General features: G+C 58.3%; 1 protein-coding gene across 4 annotated transcripts in view; it reads right to left on the bottom strand.

The window, feature by feature from the left end:
- SMOC2 (SPARC related modular calcium binding 2) overlaps positions 1 to 17,681 on the bottom strand; it is a 165,702-nt gene extending 148,021 nt beyond the window's left edge. For all 4 annotated transcript variants that reach the window (XM_047859996.1, XM_047859997.1, XM_047859998.1 and 1 more), the window contains exon 1: positions 17,470 to 17,681. In XM_047859996.1, coding sequence (XP_047715952.1) covers positions 17,470 to 17,553 — 84 coding nt within the window. In that variant the 5' untranslated portion in view covers positions 17,554 to 17,681. The remainder of the gene's footprint in view (positions 1 to 17,469) is intronic.
- Positions 17,682 to 20,938: the final 3,257 nt, after the last annotated feature.

The following is a 20,938-nucleotide window of genomic DNA, read 5'->3' as shown; positions in this document are numbered from 1 at the left end:
TGGCCAAAAGTCATTTGAATCTTCAAAACTGTGGGGAGAAGAGTTTCTCCCGCTACCTGGTCACCCACTTGGCCCTCTTCCCAGGAACACCCCCACCGTTCAGTCTCACCAGGTCACATAGCACTTAGGGTGGCGGGCAGGGGGGCGGGCAGGGGGCGGGCATAAAGCATACACTGGGAGCCCCTGAGGTCAGGTCATTTCCAAGGCTGATGCGCCCCATCTCTGGAGCCTCCTGTCTCCCTACGGCCTCTAAGCTCCCCTTCCACTCCCCCTCCCTAAACATCTCTGCAGAGGTATGGGAAAGCATGAGGTGAGAGCCTCATGCGTGTCCAACACCAAGAGTTCGGGGTTCTGCAAGCAAACGGAGAGCTCAGAGGGGCCCGAAATCCTCAGGGCAGAGGCTGCCCAGAAGGGGCAGTGGGAGAAGGAGGATGCAGCCCAGCGCAGAAGGGACCACCTGATCCACGGCCACTGGGCAGTTCTAACCCAGGCGCACTGACGACTCCATTGCAAGTGTCAAACTTTCCCCAATCTGTCAAAGATTGGCACGAGCTTCAGAATACGGGAACCGCCTTCATCATACTCGACGGAACGAGAACCCAAAGTTACCCACAAAGCGGGCTCAAGCAATGGACCTGCTGACCCAGAATCGTCGAAAGCTAAGGGGGGAGGGGTAGGGCACAGCCCAGGCCTCCTGGCTGGTCTAGACAAGAGGCACCATCAAGGATTCCCGTGAAATGAGCAACCAGGCTCACGCTCCTGCAAAGCTGACACACCATCTCCTCGCCAAGGGCCTCCATTTATCCGCATCGAAGCCCCGAGCTGGAATGTCGCACGTCAGATGGTAGCGTCCTGAAAAAACTTAGGACAGCACGAGCCCCACGGAGAGTCAAGGGCACTGGGGACGCCCGGCGTGCACCTCACTTCCCGCTGGGTGCCAGATGCCAGGTGCGGTCACCAGAACCACACGTCCGCACAGATCCTACCGTGTTAGCTATGCTAGGAGAGAAGACCAGGTAACACCCCGAAGGCTTTAAACACTGCAAGTCAACCCCAGCTTCTCAGTAAATATTAAAAGAAAAGCCAACACGATGGTCAAGTGAAAAGCCACTAGAAGAGTAAACCTTACTCAGTATGCTGTGCGAGAAGGGGTGAACCTCTAAAAGGTTACCCTGCACATTATCGTTCTAGGTAGTCTCTAAAAAACACCCCAAAAGATTGCCAAGTGATTCCTTTTAAGTTCACAGTGTGCCCAGCACCAAGGGCATGAGCTCAGACTTTCCCTCTCCAACCATATTACCACGTAAGCACGGACATCCTACAGACAGACATATGTCAGGGCTCCCAGGGTCTGCGGCCAAGGCCAAGGGTCAACCACAGACCTTCCTGTGCTCTCCCGGGGCCAGATTGTTCCTCCCCCTCCCGTAACAAGCATTTAAAGAGAAAAAAAGCCCCAGGGGCATTCATATTGTTTTGCACCCGTAATGTCAAAAATGGATTCTATTGTCTATTAACACATTTCCACCAAAATAAGTCCTTCACAATAATGGATGTGATTACGCTGTGGAGGTTTGAGTGCTGAAATCATTTTTGGTAAAAATCAGCCTTAGATTTCACCTTAAACATCAAGGGAGCAAAGAGGGTGAGCAGACCCCCGACCCCTTCTAACTCCCAGGCCGGTGACAGGACTTGCTCTCTCTCTCTCGCCTCCCCAACGCCTCGACGCTACCGAATAAAGAGATTAAACACTCTCATCGCAAAAGCGTTTTTCAAAACCAGGTGGGAAAGTCTTGAAGACGACTCAGCAAAATCAAGCAGACGTGTCCGGAGGCACCGTGTGGGTCGGCAGGGTTATCTCTCAAAATGTCTGTTATGTGGTTATGTCGTTTCTAGAACGTCTTCTACTCTCCTAGGAAGGACACCCCGTCCTGTCTCCGTAAAGAGCTGCTCACGGGGCCAGGCTTGGGGTGCGTTCTTCTTTGGAGGCGGCCTCTGGCCCCTTAAACGTGTGCTTAATGGTCGTGGGGGCGTGAGCACTTAAGTCGGAGGCAACGGCAGGGCCCCCGAGAAAACCTTGTTGGCACATCAGTCCGGCAACGTGACCTCCACCCACCTACACTCCATGCGCATCACATCCGAAGGTGCCTCCCGAGGGGACCTGCAGAGCTCACACTGGCAGCCCGAGACACAGGCACCGCGAAGCCTTCGGAGGCCAACACCTCCACTTGGGGGACTCACGTGACTCGCACACGAGACCATGGGGCGCGGGGAGAAAGGTCTGGCCCGCAGCCCCACGGAGACCCTGGACGGTCCCCCCCACGACAGCCTGGGCCCCCAGACGGCAACAGCGCCCCCCCCGACGACGCACCCACTGACGCTTAATCCATCCGGGCCCCCAGTTGCTCCCCACAAAGTGCAGTGTCAGCAGCCCCCTCGGGGCACCGCTTGTAGGGAAGGGGGCATCGGTGTCCCAGTAAGTAGTGTTTCTAGCGCAGCGGTCCCAGCAAGAGGGGCACTCTGCAATTCCTTTTAAATTAGTCCGCTGGTGGGGCGCCTGGGTGGCTCAGTCGGTTAAGTGGCCGACTTCGGCTCAGGTCATGATCTCATGGTCCGCAAGTTCGAGCCCCACATCGGGCTCTGTGCTGACAGCTCAGAGCCTGGAGCCCGTTTCAGATTCTGTGTCTCCCTCTCTCTCTGGCCCTCCCCTGTTCATGCTCTGTGTCTCTCTGTCTCAAAAATAAATAAACATTAAAAAAATTTTTTTTTAAATAAAAAATTAGTCCACTGGTTTCCAAGGTGTACTTAATAAGTTCGCTTTTAATTATTACAAAGTGAGAGTAATAAGCATATGCCTGACTTGCCGCCCCAGCTTTTGGGCGGCTCCTCGCGGAGCTGGCCCCAGACCAACCTGAGGGTCCGGAAGGCTTCCCGGAGGAAGAGCCGGCGATTCTGGCAAGTGAGGGAGGCAGAGCAAGCAAGCACCCCGACACAGGATGCCCGGCAGGTGTGCAGGTGGGGCTCGGCACAGCAAGGGCGTAGCAGGCCACGCTGCAAATAGCCCAGCGCAGGGTGGACACGTGGAGGGTCGCGGCCGAGCCCAAGACGCCTGGTCTCTCTTCAAAGAGCTGGACGCTAAGCCACCGCGGCGGAGGAAGCGTGTGTTGACAGGGACAGCGATCACAAGCACGGTGACAGAGGGGGACGTCCTCCCATCCCGCAGCACCAAAGACTGAGACTCCACGGCCGGCCCCGCCCCCCCACCTCGTGACCAGACTGAGTCCTCCTGCCCACTGACCACAGGGGCCCAGCGAGGGGCCCTCCTGCAGGATTTCGTCCCCAGGGGTCCCTCCAGAACAAGCCCGGGGGCCCGTGTGGCGCTAAATCCCACGCCAGAGTCTGTCTCGAGAGGGGCCCCAATGTCCATTTCTCCGGCGGGTGAACAGGGTAGGCCACGTGTCGTACCCCGAGGGCCAGCAGGGGAGGACGGCACACGTGAGGTGACGCGGCCGTGAAAGCACTGAGACCAAGAAGAACGGGATGTCACTATCAGACCAGTTAGGAAGTTCCCGAACAGCAGGCAAGAAAGAGAGAACAACTTCTGGAGAGACCAGCTTCTGGAGAGACCAGCACTCTCCCTCTGCTGGGCCCGATGCCCCTGTCGCCTGGGCTAGACTGATCTCCAGTGCGCTCGTCCCGGGAGACAGGCCGGGGGTCCCCGGCCCCCAGACGACAGCCGGAGCAGCGCGTGGCCAGCGCCCGGCAGGTCTGTGACCCTGGCAGTGCTCACAGAGGAGGCTGGCTACGCAGGGTCCAGGAGCCCCTGTCACACCCACATAGGTAACGTTAGAATCTGTGCTGCGCATTTACACGTGACGTCTCCCGGTCACTTTACAACCACGAGCCACCCACAGGTCGGTACGGGCCGTCAGTGAGTCCTGCACAGGGGCCCCCTGTGACTGTGCCCGTCAGTCCCCTGGCCCTCCCCCAATGAGGAGTCACTCCCGGGTGAGACGGGCAGTGGCCACACCGGGACCCGCGCGCTGCCCTGAGCTTTGCTCTGATCTATACTTTGTTTCTGTTTTGTGTTTTAATTTTTGTAATGTTTATTGATTGTTGAGAGAGAAAGAGAGAGCATGAGAGGGGGAGGGCCAGAGAGAGGAGTCGTCACCGAATCCCAAGGAGGCTCCAGGCTCTGAGCTGTCAGCACAGAGCCCGACGCGGGGCTCGAACCCACAAAGCGAGAGACCATGACTGGGGCCGACGTCGGGTGCTCAACTGACTGAGCCCCCCAGGCGCCCGTCCCAGTTTATACTCTGTAAAGGGTGGAATGCGTCACACACGTTTCTGTTCCGTGTTTACACGTGTCCCCCACCTGGGCCCTCACGTGAGAGTCCAGACCCGCAGGTCTGTCCAAGTTACAGGACAGAGCAGGATGGGTCCAGCCGCCCGCAACGGGCCTCCGGGAGACTGAGGACGCCAGGCGGGGCCTGGCTCATTCCACACTGTGTACGGTCCGCCACGCTGAAAAACCTGAGCGTGACCAGAAAACGGCCACCTCGCTCTCATGCGTGCGCACCTGTTCCCGGTCGGACCCTTCACCTCCTACCGCCTGACTCCCACCTAAGCTCACGTGGCTGGGGCAGAAGGAGGAAGACTGAGCTCACAGACTTTCCTCCCGATGGGCCACTCACCTCCCTCCCCGCTGCCCCCTCCCTCTGCTCTCTGGTGACACTTCCTAGTCCCTGGTCCTGTGCTGTGCACCAAGACCCAAGACGCTCCTGCTAACAGTACCTGTCCCCAGAGCCCCCGGCACCCTGCTGAAACTAAAACCAGCCTGCTCTCCCCGCCTCCGTCCTGAGCGCACTGGTCAATCTAGCTCCGCGCAGAGAACCCGTAAGTAAAGGACACTGCGACCCTGCGGAGTAGACGCTTTGTCTCCACCATCGCCAAAACACGAAGTCCACACCCAAAAGTCACTGTCACCACCCAGCAGCAGCAAGAAACGTGTCCAGGAGCAGCCCTGCTAGGGGGCCGCGGGGGTCCCGATCCACAGAAAGAGCGCGGGCGTGGGAGGGACCCTCCACGCAGCTTAGCTTTGTTGTGCATCCAAACCTGGCCACGGGATGCAGGTTAACACCAGGGAAGGACCGTCCCTTGGGAATGCCCCCCACCCAGAGTCCCATCCCCTTCACGCCCCACGCTTGCCAGGGCCCTCCACCCCTCTCCCCAGGACCACCACTGCATCTCCCACAACCCGCCCACACCCCGCCTTCCTCCATGCCCCGCCCATCCCACCTCCCCAGGCCCCACCCACCCCGCCTCCCCCACACCCCACCTCCCACACCCCGCCCATGTCCTGCCCACCCTGCCTCCCTCCACGCCCCACCCACCCCCCCACCTTCCACACGCCCCGCCCACCCCCCATGCCCCACCCTCCCCACCCATCCCGCCGCCCCCACACCCAGCCCATGTCCCGCCCACCCTGCCTCCCTCCACGCCCCTCCCCCCTCCACACCCCGACCACCCCACCTCCGCCCACATCCCACCTCCTCAAGCCCCACCTCCCTCCACCCACCTGCCTTCCTCCAGCCCAGGGCTCGCTGGGCCCACAGACCTAGCCACCTCCCTGCTCATAAGCTGTGACCATTCACAAGTGTGTCATTCAAGAGTGACGTGTGCCACAAGCTTTCAAATGGCCCCTGGCTTAGCAGCACTCACAAACCAGCCCTCACATCGTGAAACCGCCACGGGAGGCCAGGCCCACCTGCCCGCATGAACGTCTGTCCCCCAGTCCGCCGCTGGCATCCGCACACTCAGGGGCCGGCCAGAGGGCCCTGCCGCCCTCCACAATTGGAAAGCCACGTGCGGCCCCTACAGGCACTTGGCGGGGACCCCGAGCTCATTACCCATGTGCCCCTGCGCCACCCGGGCGCCCCTACCTCCCCCACGTGCCCCGGCACCACCCTGCACCGCCCCTGCACCCCTGCGTGCCCTCCAGGCACCACACTCGGAATGCGCACTGGGGAGTCTAGAGCAATTGCTTCCCCAGGGTCCTCCCTCCATTTGGGTGACATCAGGATGGCCTCAGGGTTTTTTCACTCTTCCTTCACTGTGGGGTTCCTGTCTCCACAGCTTAACTACCAACCCAACGGCTGGGCCGGGACATCTGACACCAGTGACGTTGAGTCAGGCCCCAGGAGCAATGATGAAATCTGCGCCCTTCTGTCCACACCGTCTTACCTGATTGTTAGGTAACCTCCATAAAGTGAAGCGGTCTCAGATATGCTTCGGAAAGTGAATTTTAAGGAGGAAAGGAGAAAGAGCATGAACGTTTCCAAGTTGAGGCGATGAGAGAGAAGCCAGCCTCTCCCGACGGGGAACCCAGAGCAGCCTCCGGGTACACCTGGGCTTGCAGGGCTGAGCCGGCCCTGCTGCCTCCCTCCTCCTGCCTCCCCCCTCCTCCCGCCTCCCCCCTCCTCCCGCCTCCCCCCTCCTCCCGCCTCCCCCCTCCTCCCGCCTCCCCCCTCCTCCCGCCTCCCCCCTCCTCCCGCCTCCCCCCTCCTCCCGCCTCCCCCCTCCTCCTGCCCCCCTCCTGCTCTCATTTCCGCCTCTGCACAGAGACAGCAACTCTTGGGATGAAAGGCAGCACCGGGAAATTGTTACTGTTACAACGTTGGCCTATTTTCAAAAGAACTCCTACAAGAGAATCAGACCAAAGCGGACCCCCCCCCCCCACCCCAATGGCCCGTCCAGGCTCCGGCAGCGGAGAGCTCCCGCCCTAACCCTAACCGAAAGACAGCTGAGGAGCCGGCACCAGGGACCCCCGCCCCAGCACCGCAGCTGCACCCCTGCTGACACCCCTGGAGGCTCCCGGAGCAGCCCAGCCTGCCCTCTCGGGGAGCTTCCTGCTCTTCCCCACCCTCCCCGACCCCTGCAGCCCGGGGCAGGGGTGGGGGGCTCATGAGACCCTCTCCCGTGTCCAGGAGCCTGTCTTGGTAGTTTCCGCCCCCACCCCTGCCGCCCTCCCGCAGCATTTCTGAAAGCAATGACCCCCTCCCGTGGCCCCTGCCCCCCCGCCACGCCTCCAGCCGGACACGGGTTGCGTGGCGCACAGCTGTCTCGTCTGCAGGACGACGGAGCGCCCCGCGGCTGGACGGTGACCTGGGAGCAGCACCAGGCGCCCGGGGGGAGGCTGCACGTCTGTCACGCGCCCCCCGGCCCTCAAGCACGTCCGACGCCGGAACCGCCGTGTCGCGACTTTATTTACACATTGCGCGGGGCCCGTCCCCCGGGGCATCCTCTGCTCCAAGGGACGCGCGCTGAGAGGCCCCCCCACCACGTGGATGGGGCGCTGGGCTGCAGGCACGTGGGTCACGGGCACCTCGGGCACAGCTGGGGGCCGCTCCCCCACCCACCCTGCCGCGTTCGCCCCTGGGAGCACCCGGAGCTGGACCTCACAGCCGCAGACGCACGCAGGGCTACCCTGAGCTCTCAAAGAAACTGGGAAGCCCAGAAAGTAAAGGAGAGAGAGTTAACTTCAAAAGTTGCGATGTTTTAAAACAAAACCCGGTTAGGATTTGGCGGAGACGAGTTCTGGGTTAGTTCATGTGTTCTCAGACATTTCAGCTCCTGGAGCCCGACGACCTAGGGGCCTCTCCATCCTCCCTGTGGGGCCTCCCTGCTGATGCAAAGAGGCAGCCGAGGCCTGAGGCCAGGACGGGGTGGGGGGGGGGGGGCAGTGACCCCACGCACACTGCCGACGTCAAGAGACCCAAGGGCAGAGACAGAGATAGAAATGCATAAGAGACACAGAGAGACAGCTATAAAGAAAGAGACCGAGGGAGGGAGAGAGAGACAGCGATGAACCCCTAACTCTGCTTTGCCAGTTATTTCGTCATGTTTTGCTAAATTTGGGGTTTACGTAAGAAGAACAAGGATGGGGGGAAGGGGCTGAGGTGCCAAGGCGCTGGGGAAGGAAGGGTGCTCAGGGAGCACTGCCCCGGGGCTGGACCCGAGCTCTGGGAGGCTGCTGGCCCGCCTCCTGTCCGATCGCACCCCGGAAGCATCGGCCCGGACGTGCCCGCCCCCAGGGAGGCACTGGACTCAGAGCTGCTCAGCCCGGATTCTGCAGGACACAGGCTGCCCCACCTGAGCGTCCAGGGCCTGCTCGAGCCCAGGGCGTGGGTGCACAGCCCTATGAGGGACGCAGACCAGAGGCCAGGGCCCCTCGTGGCCCAGGCCGCACTCCAGGACTCCCAGAGCCCGGGGACAGACCCCCCCGTCCCAGCAGCAACCCGCAGGGCTACCCTGCACCACACAGGGACCCTGACAGCCTCCAGGAAGCTTGGAATAAACACCGAGCGCTGTGGAGGTCTGGAAAACCCCAGAACAGTGGGCATGGCCTCCTGACGGCCTCCAGAGCCCAGTCTGCGGGCTACCCAGCGACGGCAGAAGGCGCAGAGAGAAGAGGTCTGGACACGAAGGAAGGGGAGGGACGGAGAAATGAATGAGAATGGGGCCAACAAAGACTTTTCTAAATGTCCTTCCGATTTTGGGCCACAAAGCAATGTAAATGGCCCCCAAGCCCGTGCAGGTGAGCGGTCCACAGGAGCGTGTGCAAAGAGCCCGCGGAGCTGGGGAAGGGGCACGATCGTTTTCTGGGGAAGATCCATCATAGAGTAGTCTGTTTGAGAGCTTCCGTCCCTGGAGCACGAGGACAGCAAATAACAGTTTAGGACAAAGTAAGCGAAGCCACTGCTTCCGATAACAATCGGACGCGCTGAGTGAGCCCATCTCGCAGCGTCCCGGGGGCAGCGGGGGCCGCCCCCGACTGGCTGCTTAGAGCCACCGTTCTACCCCAGTAACACGGCGCGCCTGTCCCACAGCTGAGCAACAGCCCGAATTCAACAGGCTGATCCCAGACTTCCAAACACAGCTTCCAGAAACATCAGCTAAAAGGGTCCCTGTTTCTCCCTTCCCTGATTTAGCATCTCCTCAGGTTGAGTCAAATCTTTAAAACTGGGGAGTTGAATGTGGGGCCTGCACTCACACTAAGTGGCAGCGGCCCATGGGGTCTTCTCGATGTCAAGGTGGCGGGGGCTCGGCCGGTGGTCAAACCCCAAAGCCCACCCAGGAGCCCCTCCTGGAGCCGCAGCCCGGCTGCTCTCGGGCTCCCCCCTGTGGCCGATGCCGGAACGTTAGCACCTGAGCATAAAACCCAGCGGAGCGACCACACCTGTGCTCTCTGAGCCGGGTGTCAAGGTGGCCCCGGTGGCCAGAGTGCCTAGGAAGGGCTCCGGGACGCCACCTGGATTACAGCTCTGAATGAAAAGAATGATCCGTCTGCGACCACTCCCTCCAAAAGATCAATCTTCAAAGAATGAAGACCTGATTATCAGGAACACATATCTGCAGATTCGGCAAAGCTACACCTTAGCAAACGTGTATGTTCAGGTCAGAGCTGTTACTCACTTTCCTTATCCTGAGGCGCTTACAAAAATCTAAAATATACACGCCCACGAAATATATATAGCGTCTTGGCAGGGCCAGTATGAGGACACGCGAGATAACATCGCAGGAGCACAGGAAGCTGGCTGTCTATTTGAAGAGAGAAAGAGAGTGTGAAAACAAGTTATTATATCACACGGAACTCCCAGTCCCACGAACCACATACAATCATCCTGACGCTTAGAAGACCACGTCCACGTCTCCGGGAGATATCTTGTGTACAAAGAGCTAGAAGCAGAACAATTAGGAGTATCCGTAGCTGGTTGAATGACCTTATTCACAAACTGTCAGTTATCGGGGTTTTTTGGAGCCAGGTTCACAGGAACGTGTACTTGGGCATCTGATGTAGGGCTTCGCTGATTTCCGAGGCACTGATTCTCAGGGCAGGGGGAGGAGGGGACAGACATACCCAGAGCTCCTGGGGCTTCTTCCTTGGCACAGCAAACCCATGCGGCAAATGGACACGTGCCCGTGTCTCATCTCCCGGGACTGAATCCTAGCCTGTCCCTCGGGTGCATGGAGGCCAACCCTCTTACAGGAAGACAGAGGAGGGAGTGCTCAACAAATTTGCATAAGCCAGAGGGGACAGTCCCCATCTGAGATGATGGGATCAGGATGCAAATCTAGTTGTAACGGGAAAAACACAGAAAAGACCACTTACCACAACGACAGGGAGAGTCACCACGTGGAGAACCCAGATGCACCCCACTACTGCCTCAGACAAGGTCGTGCTTGGCGGCTTAGTGACCGACTGCTTTTGAGATCTTGCATCTAGACTGAGGGCCATATTCCTAAAAGGATATGGGTCAGCCAGAGCCCAGAATGGAGCCCGTCCAGAAAGGAAGCCGGGAGCCTCAGGCCCGCGGATCCCCATAGAAGAGCCGACAGCAGACTCGGGGCAGTGCTCAGCCGGCGCCCCGGGCACGTGGACAAGTTCCTTTGTCTTCAGAGCTCTCTAAACCCTGGAGAGACAGCCCAGGCCTGAGAAGCAAGGGGTCTGGCCTCCAGAAGACCCAGTGATCTTCTCTAACCACCTCCACGAATGGCCCATGCAAACCGATGACGTAAATTCTTGTGGATTTGGATACAGATGAATTTTAATTTTTTTAATGTTTTTATCTATTTTTGAGACAGAGGGAGACAGAGCACGGGCAGGGGAGGGGCAGAGAGAGAGAGAGGGAGACACAGAATCTGAAGCAGGCTCCAGGCTCCGAGCTGTCAGCACAGAGCCCGACGCGGGGCTCGAACCCACGGACCGCGAGATCGCGACCTGAGCTGAAGTCGGACGCCCAACCGACTGAGCCACCCAGGCGCCCCCAGACGAATTGTTAAAGACTGCGTGATTCTCAGCCCATGTTAAAACCAAAGCCCTTCCAGAGGGAATCCTGCTGATGACAAATCGTATTCCGTAGTGGACGCCATTGGAGCAGGACACAAGACGTTTCTATTCTCTCTTTTCAACGTGTAAAACTTTGCATGTGTCTGTTTCCCAAAGATGAGGGACTCTGGGCCGTGACGCCCTGGCACTCGGCCAGTTCCACGGGAGACGGGGGCCTCCCCGTCCCCTCCCCCTTCCTCCCACGCCTGGCCCGTGGGCAGGGCAGAGGCGGGGGGAGCCGAGCCCCGTGCAGAGCCCACACTGGACCGTGGGCCCGCGGGCCCGTCTCAGCTCCGTTTCCAGTGAAGACGCTACAGTTTAATAACGCACCTAACGTGCCTGATCTCTGGGGAAGAAAGTATGATGGGAAAGCACAACGTCATTTTTCACTGCGCCGGAGGGGACTGCACATCACCAAAGCGTGTCAGGGACACCTGTGCCCCACACAGGGGACACACCGTCAGCATCACCGACCCCCAACCCCCCAGGAACCCCCACGCTCCCATGCGCGAGGCGGCCTCAAGCCTGCCCGCCACAGACTGGCGGGACACTCGCTTCGGTCTCCCAAAGATCTATTTTTTTCCATTAATTGTACATATATTTAAAATCTCAGTCACACACTCCCCAGCCCCATGTGGAATGAATCAGTACACAGCTGAGAACAAACAATGCACTAAATTCTGCTCTAAAACCTTCCTTCGAATCTGGAGCATTGTCTTCAAAATTACCAGCGTCTGTGGAATTTATTATCTTGAAATTTCCCTTTCGTAGTTCAGCGTGATTGGCTCTCCTCCACGGGGCGACTGCATGTTATGAAGCCTGTATGTCACTTTGATTTGGAAGGCAAGGAAGGGTCCCTGCGGCCGGGGAGCCGTGAGGGTGGCTCTGTGACAGTTGTGTTCACCCGTAATATTTCTCAGGGCTCTAGGAATCCTTAGGGCAGGGTCGCAGAGGGAAGCTGCCCCGTGCAGAGTCAACCAGAAACAGACCAGCTGCGTGGAGAAAGGGCACGTCGACGTCCAGTCCTTTGACGAGCGAAGAAGGGGAGGAAAACGAGAATGCCCCCGCGCTGGGGTCAGGTTCTGGGCCACAGGGGGGCCGCCGGACCCCAGCACCCGGAGCTCCCAGGTGGCTGGAAAGTCTTGGGGAAGGGCGCCTGCCAAACCCCAGAGGCAAATCGGGTCCTTCACGAACACCAGGTTCCCTCAGAAATTAAGATCATCAGTCGGCCCGCTCAGCGACGCACCGTCCGTCCTGCCTCGGAGCGCGTGCGAACACTTCTCGGCCACCTCCCACCCAGACACAAAAGTGTGGCACCCTTGCAAAGAGGCAGATCTGCTCGCCGGTCAGAGGACCCTCGCCGTCGGGGCAGATGGGACGGCCAGAAAGTCTCCCCGAGGCTCCAGGTGCCCCGTGCCCTCCCCTGCCGCCCTGAGGGAGGTGGGGACCCCGCCGCGAGGGCTCCCCAATGCAGTCCTCATGGGACAGGGCCCAAGACGGCCTCCCTCACGGCGAGGCCTCAGCATGGCCTCCCGAGCGCCAACCCTCACCCACGGCACAGCACCTCGGCCTGGCCCGGGACACGTCCATCATCCCATCTGCCTGTCATGGGCTGGGCTGGGCACCGTTTCACCAACAACCCGACGAACTTGCTCTCTAAGAAGTGACCAGAATCCAACAAGTTTGCGAACATCCAGAATGCAGCGGAGCTGACGGCCCAGGCCGCACTGAAGTGTTCTCAAGCGGTGATCAAACACACCGCACGTTATTGTGTTGACCTCAAACTCTTCATGCTTTCTGAAACTTCATTATTATCGGGAGAGACCGTGCCAGCAACCTCAACCCTTAAGCGCTGGCTTACCACCCCCCCCAAAGGCGTGGGGCTTGCTAACGGACGGGTCGTAACATGATGCGGGGGGACAGGATGGCAGCCGGCCCCCCCCCCTCAGCAAGCTGACCACCAGGGCAGAGCCGAGAGGAGGGGACGCACCAGCGCTGGCAAGGAGGGACTGTGGGGGACAGCAATCAGAAGGTTCTTCTGGATTTCAGGGCCAGCTACCGCAGCCACGGCCGAACGGATGGCGGGTGTCCTGGTGACAGACGCCGAGAGGGCCCGCCATGATTCGGGCAGAAGGAGGACGAGAAAGACCACCAGGGAAAAGCGAGTAGGTGAGGGAAGGTTCCTCCCGGAGGAAGGAAGCACTCACCGTAGGGACACTTCACCTCCTCTGCGCCAGCCCCGTCCGTCACCTGCCACAGTATGTCATATGCGGCAAAGTTTGGGCAGAATCGTGGTTTTGGTCGTCACTCTAAGACTGCCCTCCTGTCAAAAGTTCTCGTTAAATTTAGCCAGATAGTCCACAAGTTTCCATTTATTATTTCTTTTTTTTTTTTAATTCTGACGATATAAATGCGTTAACGTTTTACTTGGTTCCATTTTTTTTGCGTTTTATTAGGAATCTTTGCTCTTTGATTTTCGGCCTGGGACTGCAAAACCACATAAAAATGTCTGTTAGTAATACTTTGAGAATAATTTCTTCTCAGCCCATGTGAACTTAGGATTTTATTTTCTGAATTCTTTCCTCTTGTGGGCTTTGGTTAAATACTTAACGTATCGAGCGTTATTCAGACCCCAAGCACGTACGGATGTTAATAGCGGGATCCTACCCCGTTACCAACCCCATCAAGCGGGGACACAGAGGGGGGACAATTCTAACTTTCTCATTCTAATTTTTCTTCCCTAATGCCAAATCCCACTGGAGATTCATCATCCTCAGCCTTTGTCTCGTATGTGGAGAAAAGTGCAATTGTCATTCAGAAATAGAGGTGTTACCTCGCTCTGTCCCACTGTTCTGCCCATCTTAATAACAGCCTCTGTCCTAACATCCTAGGGGGTCGGGAAGGCTTCTTTTGATATAGAATTGCCTGGAAATCTGCTCTGAGTCATCGTTACATCGATGCCCATTTACCACCCGATCCTCGTGGGGCCTGAGGCTGCTTATGTGTTTATTTATGGTCTTGACGTTGAGGCTTCTAGGTTGGAGACTGTCGCTTGTGGTGACTTCTCTCCTCCCTCGCCGCCTCCGTGGCCACTCTGCTGATGAATGAAACCCGGCCTTCCCGGAGCACCGTGCACTCAGAGCATGTGCAGTGGGAGAAAACACGCAGAATCACTGCCTGTTGGGCACGTCTCATGCTGGGACCGTGTACATCCCACACACACACCCCCGCCGCCATGGCTCAGAAACGCTGCTGTCAGACCCTCTCGGGGACATGCTAATGACAAAACTTTTTAAAATGTATATATGAGCAAACACTGTCATTCCTTTCCCCCCCCTCTTCTCTTTCAAAGCAAAGAAATACACGTGGGGCACAAAACAGCCATCTCGACCCTGTCCTTCCACGTCCCCCAGACCAATGAGTCCGGAGCACGTCCCCTCCCCAGGGGGAAGGTGGGAGGGAAAAGAGTGCGACTTATAAAGTCCCTGAAGCTGTCACCGAAATTAGAGCAGGGAATGCCCGTCCCCCAAGGGAAGGAAAATAATTCTGGGTTGAATCTGGAAACAGCTGGATCAGCTTAGGGGCAGGGGCAGCTTCCCTGACTCTCCAGCGTGGGTGCGGCAGAACCTTTGTGGGCAGGTTGTCGAGGGCACACAGGAGGAGCACCCACAAGATGCCCTTGACGGGGTGTGTGGGGCACGGAGGCGCTCGGTGCCGCCACCAGTGCCTCCGGGCAGAGCCCAGGAGATGGCACCCGCTGGCGACGAGACGTGGCAAGACGCCTGCCCCCTAAGCGTGGGCACTTGGTCTGCTCCACAGCGAGCCCGCTGGCCCAGCTCAAATTCCGTGGGAAGGGGGTCGCGTAACGCGCCTCCTCGCCGCCCCGAAGGAAACCTGCAGGGACGGGCTGGCCGTCCGTCTGTCCAAACCCACACGACGACACTTGTGACAAAGTGAAAGAAGACGGATCGCACATGCCCACGCTGTGCCACAGTCTCAGCCCTTCACAGAAATAGCTCCAGACAAGTCAACCATTCCCACGAGAAAGGGACACCGTCTGGCCTTAGAATGCACCCACCTTTTAAAGGAAGGCAGACAAGTGGCCCCAATTAGGGCAGATTAATCACTTAACACCACCTGCTGATCGGCAATAATACTGGAAAGTCTCACTGAGGACCAGGAGATCATAAAAGCCATCAGAAAGGGCTTATTGGTGCCATTTCTAAAGAACAACTTTGAAGGAAAAAAAAAAAAAGATAATGGTCGAGCAAAGCAGATTCCCTTCGCCTTGGACACAGAGCAGTGGAGGTGATCGAACCCAGGGACACTCTGACCGCACGGCACCCAGACACAGACCAGGCGGCGTCGGGAGGAAGGCAGGCAGGTGCACGGTCCTGGGAAGCCAAGCGCGACGGGCTTCTGACCCACAGAGGTGGGGAGTATCCCGGTCTCCAGCTGAGAAGAGAATGTGGGAGAGACGGTACGTTGTCCAGCCCTGCACAATTTAACTCAACTAAACGCAGGTAGCTGCCAGGAGCAAAGCGGTGCGTCCTAAGCACCCTGTGACGGGCGGGGAATCCACGAAAGGCCAGTGCCCTCACCCCCGAAGGACACAGCACCACAGCCGATAGTTAAGGTCTCTCAAACCACCTCCTGTGGACCCAAGGCACGGGCGCCATCCAAAGCAAGGTGAATGGGAGAAGAGATCCCCCGCATGTGAAAAGCCTTATCTTTAATCCTCACCGCAAGCTAATCAGACAGCACTTTGTCCACACGACACCGATAAGCAACCTGGGGATTAAGAAACCTCAGTAACGTGTCTAGGGTCGTCACCCATCCAGAAGACGCCACTCCCGGGCTCCCGGACTGTCTCTCGGATTTAATGAAGATCAGATGTAAATCTTGCAGAGGAACCAAAAGCTCCCCGAATACGAGGCAGGGATGTGAAAAGAGATGGTCCCTACACCGGATCCAGGGCTCCCAACACTTCCCCGGGACCCTTCGGCCAACCTCTTGAATTCTCAGATGGTGGGGCGGGATGGGGAGGAATAGGCCAAAATATTTGAGGGCTTTAAAATCCCCCCCGGGGAGCGGGCACACGGGACTCCACCCTTTACACCCTTTACACTCTCAGAAAATCGCGGCAAGGGTAGGTAAGCCGCGGCCACAGCTCTAGAAGGAAATGCCAGTGTCTTCTTTTGAGAACCGGTCTGTTTCTCTGTGGCCTTCAGCGAGCTGCTGGGGGGGGGGGGGGCGCGGGGAGGAGTTGGCTGTGAGGAGCTTGTGCCCTCAGCGTGTTCGGGCCAAAGAGGTAGACACCGGGATAATCACAGGAAACAGTGTCTGATGGCCTCTCCCGGAGATCAACGTTCTGCTGGAAGGCTGAGCCTGTGAAAACCTCCTTACAGCTTCCAGGGAGCAGTTTCTAATCTACAAGTCATTTGCAAGACACAAGGCAGGGACCCAAAGAGGGTTCCAGAAGAATTTTAGGTATGAACAGTGAACTAACTCAGTAACGTCTTTTCCCCCCTCACACTACTCGGAGGGGGGAAAAAAGGCTCATAGGACTGCTTCAAATTTTTGCTGAAAAGCAGAACCGAAGCACAGCTCTTTTCAAACCTCCGGTATTTTCGATACAATAAACGCCTTGAGGACAAGTCCCGCCACTTAAAAGGCATCTCTCCACCAGAGGTGTTCTCTCCACCTTCGTGTTTTCTCAAGCACTTGTTCAAAAACACATTTAAGTGGAATGTTTTCGTTTCTGCAGATTGCATTAATTACGGGTTTGCAAACACTGCGGAGCCCACGAGGTCCGCCCGAGCTGGGGGCTGCAGACACCCGGCCTGGGCCGGCGGCCGGTGGCTTGGCTCGGGCCCCGCACATAGCTCCGGGCTCGGCCCCGCGCGCCGCCGGCCAAGACTGCTGCAGAGAAGTCTCGGCTAAGAAAGAAAAACACACGGCGGTCAACCGCGGTGACCCACGCGCTCGGGAGCGCGCCTGCCTGCGCGCAGCACCCGGACCCAGAGAGGGCCCGGAAGGAGGGGCCGCGGGACTCGACTTGTGCCCGCGGAGACGGGCGAAAATAGGGTTTCTTTTTAATGTCACGTGCCTCCTCCTAGTCTCCCTCAGGGAGGGTCTCTGGGGCCGGCGGGCGAAGCACGGGGGGCTCAGGAGTTGGGCCCAGGACAGCAGCTCGCCCCCCCACCCCACTCCCCGCAGGGGAGCCCCGGTGATGGAGGGGCGCAAGGCCGAGCGCGCTCCGGGGCCGGCGGGGCCGGCGAGTGCGCAACCCGCTGAATGCCGGGGCGGGGGGGGGGGGGGCCCTCGGGGCAATCCGGGGTCCGCGCGGGGCCCTGTCCACCCGCCAGCCGGAAGCGCGGGACCCCGAGGGCACCCCCACGCGGCGGGAAGAGCCCAGAAGCCCCATGCCGCCGCCCGGGCACCGGCACCAGCCCGGGCCCCACCTGCTCCCACCCCGCCGGCGGGAGGCGGCGCCACGCTCCCGGGGGTCACCTGCTTCCCGCGCCCCGGGCGCTCGCGCGGGAAGGGGAGGCGGGGGATCGCGTCCCCGCGGGACGACTCACCGTGAGCGCCGAGAACTTCTGCGCGGGCGCGGGCGGGAGCAGCCCGGCGAGCAGGGGCAGCCAGCAGAGCTGCGGGAGCAGCATGGTGACGCGCGCGGCACGCGGTCCTGTCCCCGCGCTGCGGGCGCCCGACTCCACCCGCCGCCCTCCGCACCCGGCGGCCCTCCGCGTCCCGTGCGGCTCCGCCGGCGGCTGTCAAATAACTCCCGAACTTCCCGGATCCTCCTCCCGCTCGCTCGCTCCGTCCCTCCCTCCCTCCCTCCCTCCTCCAGCCCCACCCCCGCGCCGCCGCCGCCGCCGCGCCCCGCTCGGCTCCGCTCGGCTGCGCGCTCGGGCCGGGGGCCGCCCCGGGCGCGGGTCTGCGGGAGCGGGAGGTGGAGACGGGTCCCCGGGGCTGCGCCGCCAGTCAGTGCCGCGAGCGTGCCGGCTTCCCTGCGCGCGCACATGCGTGCACGCACGTGCACACACGTGCACACACATGCACACGCGTGCACACATGCGCGCGTACACACGTGCGCATACATGCACACGCGCGTACACACGTGCACATACGCGCACACACATGCATAGGCGCGCACACACGTGCACACGCGCGCGCGCGCCCTAGGAGAGTGCCCGGCACAACCGCAAGACGCGCTGTGCCTCCTCCCCTCCCCGTGTCGGGAGCAGCGACCCGCTCCACTGACTACAGGCCCCGCGATACCCACCACTTGACGAGCCCAGGGCAGTCCCCAGCCCCCGCGGTTGTCCTAGACCTGTGGATTCTGATGCTACCGCATCCAGTCCTGAAGGTCGCCTCTCAAATCTGCTGATGGATTAGCTGGCTCTCCGGCAAGAGGCACCATCAACACCACAGGGTCCAGAAAATTCACGGAGGGCGGTGCGCCTTTGGCATTTTTAGCAGATTAATGCACTTGGGGGCGAATTTCGGAGTCGAACTTGGGGGGCTGACAGCGAGGCAAGTGTGGCAGGAATGCGGCTGCTTGTAAAGCGGCTCTGTGAAGGCGGCTCAGGTGTTTACGCAGCGAGCACAGGGGTGGCACAAGTTGCAGGGTCCGCAGCGAGGACCGGTTGGAAACGCAGCGAACTGTGCACACCCAGACTCTGCATAGTATCCATTGCAGACGACATTGCTGAAATAGTTTAGCCTTGGCTTACAACTTTACAGGAGGAAAAAAAAAAAAAAGCTAATTCTGGCGCGCACAGAAAACCAGAGTGAGGATTTTCAAGAACAATGCCTCAATTGACTTGTCAGGGGCACGGGGAAAAAGAACAAAACAGAAAATCCAAATCTGATTTTTAATCGGATGTTTAATCTGAAGCTTTGGCCAGAAGAGGGGCTGTCTCAGCAAATTCTGCGACGGGTTACTGAGACAAAAGCTTGGTATTCCAACCACAGGGTCCCACACTGCGGGGGGAGAGGGCGTCTCATTTCTGTCCGGGGAGTGATGGACACAAGGCCGGGGAAGATGGGGAAGAAATGGGTCTTCCTGAAATCCACTAGGAAGTCCCCTTCAGATTCCAGAGCCCTGAGAATCTGCTGAGTACTGAGATGCATTCCTCCTGGCCGGAGGGCTCAGAGGAAATTGTAATAAAACTCTTGGGGCCTGAGAAACAGGTGAGCAAAGCAGCTGCAAATGATTACGTAAATAAGGAATGCAATTAGGAAACATTAATGGAAATTAAGGCAGAAATAAAGAAGGAAACACTGCGTATACCACTAACTGTGAGATCATCCAGAGAAAATTTGCATTCGGATGGGACATAAATCCTTTGAAAAGCACTTCCTTCTAAAAATTCTGTTTTTACTTTCTACTCGATTTCGGGGACCGCGAGCTAATAGCTGGACTGTTTGACGCGTGCACTTTTCTCCCGAACTCGGAAGACTGAAAACATGCCCGTGCTGTCACCCTCGCTGCCTACGGGGAGAAACCTGAATTATTCCCATTTTATGGAGGAGAGATAAAGGCAAGGCGGTCAAACGCCCGAGCCCAATCTCACAAGCAACAAAATCGGGACCGGACCTGAGGTGCCCACACCTGTGGTCCTGGGAATCCTCTCTCCCTTCCTTAGGAGGCACCGGGCGCGACGGGGAACAGAAGAAAACGTGACTCTCAAAGCCTTTTACTCAAGAAAGATGTGTCAACGTGTCTGTCACACATCACCTGCAGACCCTCTGGGGATCCCAGAAAGACACGTGCAGTGGGTTTGTCTACGTTTCTGACGGGTGAGGCAGGGCTGGGCCCTTCAAAGCCCCCCTAACAACGGGAAGAGAGCACGGGACCCAAGAGCCAAGTGTCGCTTTCTTACAGACGCTGGTGATAGAGTCTGGAGACACAGTCAGTCTCCACTTTTCTTTGGGGGCGGGGGCGGGAGGGGGGCAAAAAACAACACATTTATTTAAAGCACTAGGTCATGGTTATGTCTGTCTGTCACTCTCAAATCTCCAGAAAGTTATTACTGGCATGAATACCAGGTAAACATCCCATTAGGAAAGACACGTATACATGTAAGTGTTTCACAATTAAGACAGGAAATAACTCAATATTTTCCAAACAGTTCCTGGAGGACAGAGCAGTCCGCAGAAGTTCCTTTCTCTTGGAAATGTGGGGATTTTTAAAGTAGTAAGTGTTAAGCGGTCATTCTAAAACATGCCTTATGGATCCAGGGTTTAAATCCCTGTCACTGATGGAAGTTACAATGCAGAAGAGCAGGAGAAAGTCAGGGCCCAGGACGCCAGCCATGCTCGGATTTCCAACCCACTTAGACCATTAGCAAAACGCCTTATCAGGCGCACCGGCTTTCTTTGTTTATTTCTTTTACTATGCTAACACTGCGATGGGATTTTATTCTTGCTGGAGACACGATAGAATTTAATTATTATTTCTGGCTAATTTGTGTTTGGCCAAACGCTCTTGTCAGCCCTCTTTTCCACCTCGACGTGCCAATGTAGGGCGATTGACCAAAGGTCTGCGATCGTGTCCTCCCAAGCTCACCGCAGAGTCCCCGCGCTGACGGTCAGCTGCTCCGGACTGAACAAGCGCTGGTCGGGGAGCAGACCCCACGTCGCCGGCCCCCTCCGCTCATTGACTTTACTGATGCTTCTCCCAGCTTCTACTTAATCCTGGCAAGAAGGTCTCCCCGGCGCACTGTTTCCCTCCCTTCGGGAGACTGTGGGTGATGTGCTCTCACCTCAGTTCTGGGCTTTTCGCCCAAGCCTCGACTCCAGAGACCTGTGTGCCAAAAAAGAGTCACAGAGAGACTGAGCTGAGCGGTCAGGCAGATGGACAGCGCTGGGGAAGCTGGCCTTTGCCAGGACCGTGAGACAAGGTGAGCACAGCCAGGTCGCGCTGGAGAGCAGTCAGGGTCCAACTGCGTGAACCCTTTGCCCAACTCGGAGGCTGTCTCCTTATTTTTACACATGAAAGTAACAGATCATTTGAACTTGTCTTTGTTCTCAATAAAATCA

Source organism: Prionailurus viverrinus, chromosome B2 (assembly GCF_022837055.1).
Source record: "Prionailurus viverrinus isolate Anna chromosome B2, UM_Priviv_1.0, whole genome shotgun sequence".
NCBI classification, from domain to species: Eukaryota; Metazoa; Chordata; class Mammalia; order Carnivora; family Felidae; genus Prionailurus; species Prionailurus viverrinus.
The sequence above is the reverse complement of the archived record's forward strand: the minus strand, read 5'-3'. Positions and strand labels throughout refer to the sequence as shown.